Source organism: Trichechus manatus, unplaced genomic scaffold (assembly GCF_000243295.1).
Source record: "Trichechus manatus latirostris isolate Lorelei unplaced genomic scaffold, TriManLat1.0 scaffold00008, whole genome shotgun sequence".
NCBI lineage: Eukaryota > Metazoa > Chordata > Mammalia > Sirenia > Trichechidae > Trichechus > Trichechus manatus.
The window spans coordinates 2719709-2723672 of NW_004443944.1; the positions used below are offsets into that span (position 1 = coordinate 2719709).

A 3964-nucleotide genomic window follows, 5' to 3' on the forward strand; every position below is an offset into this window, starting at 1 on the left:
AGGAGGAGGAGAGCCATGAGAAGAGATCGGTGGCGGGGAGCAGAGCCAGGCGCTGCAGAAGCAATGGGACCACAGTCCCACTCCGTGGAGGACAGGACGCAGGGTTCCCCGAGGCTTGGAGACACAGCAATCTCCCGAGTCAGGGCAGGCTAGTGCTCACCTCGTGTATAAATAAGCGCTCAGAGAATGAGTCGCGTGTCTCCAAAGCCCCTGAGCCACTCTGAGTTCACCTCTGTCCCCCACTGTGAAGCACCTGGGCTCATGGGCTGGCCAGCACCGGGCCAGTAATCAAGGTGTCTCCGGAAGCTCCCCACACGGGAGCCCAAAGCAGGGCGCAGTTTAACCCCGACCTGCAGGACCGGAGGGCAGCCCACTGAGCCCCTCACCCAGAGAGGAGATACTGCAGGCGGGTTTCCATTCTATTCTGGAGCAGGCAATATTGGTTATTACTAAAATAGAGGATTTTTTTCCCTTTAAATTCCAGAATGACACGGATGTCCCCAGATATGCCAAGTTTAATGTCCCCGCCACAGACGCAGGGAAACCAGCCTCAGAAGGACAGGGGAGGGTTCAGGACGTGCCCACAGCCGTCCTGCATTGGGGCCCTACCACCCCCAGGTGCCTCCAAGACACACAGGTATCCCAGCAGCCCAAGGACTGTGTACTCCCCCCATCCCCTGAAGAACCTAACAGTGCAGTTCCTGGAGTACCTTTTGAGAACCTCACTCTCTGTGCCAGCTCATACAGCATTCACACACGTATTCACTCTGCTTCCAGGCCAACCGCCTAGGGGTGTGTGCATGTGTGTGATCAATGAGTCAATACCAGCACACAGCTGCTTCAGCAGTCAGCACAGACAACGAGAAGTCAGGGAGGGAGGCTGGAGTCCGTGTAAGATAGAAATTACGACCCGCAGAACTGGAAACAAAGAAGCCAACACGCTGTCTCGAAGGCTGAGGACGTAAAAAGGGACGTCACTATGTAAGCGTGTGAGAGAGTGTACAGGTGCGTGGGCATGTATATGCACATGCATGCACACACCTGTATGCACACACACATATGCATGCACACACATATGCATGTATGCACGCACTTATATGCATGTACACACATATGCATGCATGCACACACTTATATGCATGTACGCACGTACACATACACATTCAGACACGTGCACATGTATGCACACACGTGCACTTACACGTGTACACACACACATATATGTGCACACACACATCCACCCCAAACGCTGTCAGTTCTGGGGGAAAATCCTACTCCACCCCTCACAAAGTGCTAAGAGCTAGAGAACACAACTTGGGAAAAGTCAGCAGCTGGACGATTATTTAGTTGAGAATGCTGAAATTTAGCTTTGATACTTTATTTAAAGTCCGCTCCCTCCATGGCTTTGAAATCCCCGCAAAGGCTGCCACTTCTGGGGAACCGATGCCAGAAGGATAGCACAGTCGAGGTGTTAGCAAAGGAAAAACTGATTTATTTCCCCTCCCATGCAAATATAAAGTTTAATGAGTTTGTCTTGAAAGGGAAACAGATCAATACGCAGGATGATCTATTGTCGCTCGAGTTTTGAAGCCATCTTCCACTTCCCCAGCACAAATGTGGATATAATCCTGCAATTACCATCAAGCTAATTGGTAGCTCCCTTCTGCACATGTGTTTTCCTGTTGTCGGTGGGGCAGTAATGAAAACGAATGCCACGTTTGTGAACAGAACGTCTGTGGGCTTATTTACCGCATTTCCAACAACATCGTCTGCTTTTGCGTGCATTTCAAAGCAGGAATAACTTAGGGATCCAGAACTTCATACATAAAAACACTTGGTAAGACAGTCTCTCTCCACATTATTTGGGTGACGTTACATCCGAATTCCAATTTGTTGCCCAGGAAATGATTCACCTCACACAAAAATGACAGGGATTCTGAATCATTCACCTGTGAAGCAAAATGCCTTTTAGGAAGGGTAATTTGCACCTCTTAACCACACGGCCACCCTGAGAAGACCAGCTAAGCCTTGGCTCTGCAATCTGAATGCTCTTCCCAATCAAGAGTGTGCTATGTAATTCACTCCCTCCCCCCACGGCCCCCTACCTTTGAGGAGCTTCTCTCCTTCCAGAATATTCTGGGAGATCAACGCTGTGTAGTCTTCTTCAGAGAACCCAGCCTTACAGGTCTCTCTGGCTGTAAGATCCCCACTGTGGGCCTGAGAGGAGAAGGAAGTGGGTCAACAGAAGTTTAAGTTCACAGAAATGCAGCCGGCTGATGCTTGCTGAACGTCTGCTGCGTGCCAGGCCTCACAACGACAGAGCACCAAGAGCCAGTGTCCACCCCGACGGACGTGTGCCATGCCTCTCCCTCTGGGGCTCGGGGACGTGAAGTGGCATTCCCAGACTGGAATCAGCTTCCGGAGGGGCTGACGGAGGGAGGTTGGGTGGACAGTGAAGAGCTGACTGACAGCCCGGCAGGGGCCTGCCCGCCTTACTGGCACCAGGCAGCAGGCCAGGACAGAGAAGTGTCCAAAAGGCAGCCTGCAGGGGATCCAGCCACAGCCACTGAAGGACTCTGGACTCTCTGGGCCAATCCAGAGCTGGGGCAGGGCACTCTGCAGCCGGCTTTGCTGGCACAGCCAGTTCACCCTTTGGGCCCTGGTGCACTTGGGTGAGGTGGACTAGGGGGCTTCTTAAGCCCCTTCTCTGCAGGTCAGGGGTGGGGGGGAAGGGGAGGAGTGCGACAAAGGCGATTCTCCAGGACTCAGCTCAGAGCCGGGCAGAGACGGCTGTGTGAGGGGAGCTGCAAGGCGGCAAGGGTTAAGGAGGAGTGGGCGGCTCCACACTCCACCCCCCCACTTCCTCCAACAGTTGCTCACCCTTGAGCCCCCATCTCCAGCCCAATCGGGCGAGCGCTCCGCTAGTTGATGGAGAGGGGGGCAGCCTCCTCTTGTCCTCAGAGCTCCTGGCTTTCCTGCCCAGCCAGGAAGCCCAGCGCCCATGGCATGGGGAGGGCAGGGGCGGAGAGGCCGAGAGGTGGGCTAAAGGCCCCCTCTCTGGCTGCGGGAAGTGAGCGCAAAGGCAAGGGGGGTGTGGGTGGAGGGAGAAGCTGCATATGCATCAGGGAAGCCAGCCCACGGGAGCTGAGCGAGCGCGCCTGCCCGCCGCCTCCGCCTGCTCCAGCCCGGCGCCTAGCTTGGGCTCCGGAGGCCGCCTGGAGCCCGCAGATTTGGCCCCGGACGCCAGCAGAGGCGCGGGCTCCCTCCAGCCAAAGCCCCAAGAGGCGGAGGCGCGGGGCGCGGCATCAGGCCGTGAGACAAGCTCCCGACCGCGGTTTCTGTTCGGGAACGAAGCTCCAAACAGCCCCAAAGCCCGGGGGAGGCTCCACTCAGCAGCAAAGTTTCGGCCGCTCCGGGGCGTGCGCTCTGGGCACCTGGCGCCCCGCGGCCTCGCAGCGGTAGGCGCCGGCACTTGTTTATTTACGAGGTTTCCAACGCGCGGCCTGAGAGGAGGCAGCGAGGCCAATCGGCCACGAGAGGGGGTGCCTGCAACTCTTGCCGCCCTCCGCCTCCGCCCAGCGGCGCCCCAGAGCCGCCTGCACCGTGCCCTCACGGACCCTGCACCCCGCGAAGCACAGAGCCGCGCTCGGACGCGGCTCCCAGGCTCCGCAGGCAGAGAGCGGACGCAGGTCCGCGCTCCCGGCCGCACGCGGGCCCGCACCCGCCCTGTGCTGACTCCACCGACCGCCCTCCGAGCCCAGGGTCCCCAGGGTACTCTCGCTCCTGCCCGCGCGGCGGGATTCTCGGCGCCAGGGTGCCCGACGATCCAGAAACGCTGCCCACCCGCAGGGACGGTCCCTGCTGGCAGTAGCGGAGGGAAAGAGCGCAGCGCCGCGGACCCCAGCCCCGGGCAGCGGCGGCCGGACCCGGCTACCCCAGCGCCCGACACTCGGCTGCTCCCGCC

At 58.2% G+C, this 3964-nt stretch overlaps 1 protein-coding gene across 1 annotated transcript in view; it reads right to left on the reverse strand.

The window, feature by feature from the left end:
* The window catches only part of CDH4 (cadherin 4), a 661165-nt gene extending 658271 nt beyond the window's left edge, over positions 1-2894 (reverse strand). Inside the window, exons 1-3 of the mRNA XM_023741423.1 lie at positions 2881-2894; positions 2497-2650; positions 2106-2217 (exon numbers count right to left, since the gene is read on the reverse strand). Coding sequence (XP_023597191.1) covers positions 2106-2217; positions 2497-2650; positions 2881-2894 — 280 coding nt within the window. The remainder of the gene's footprint in view (positions 1-2105; positions 2218-2496; positions 2651-2880) is intronic.
* Positions 2895-3964: the final 1070 nt, after the last annotated feature.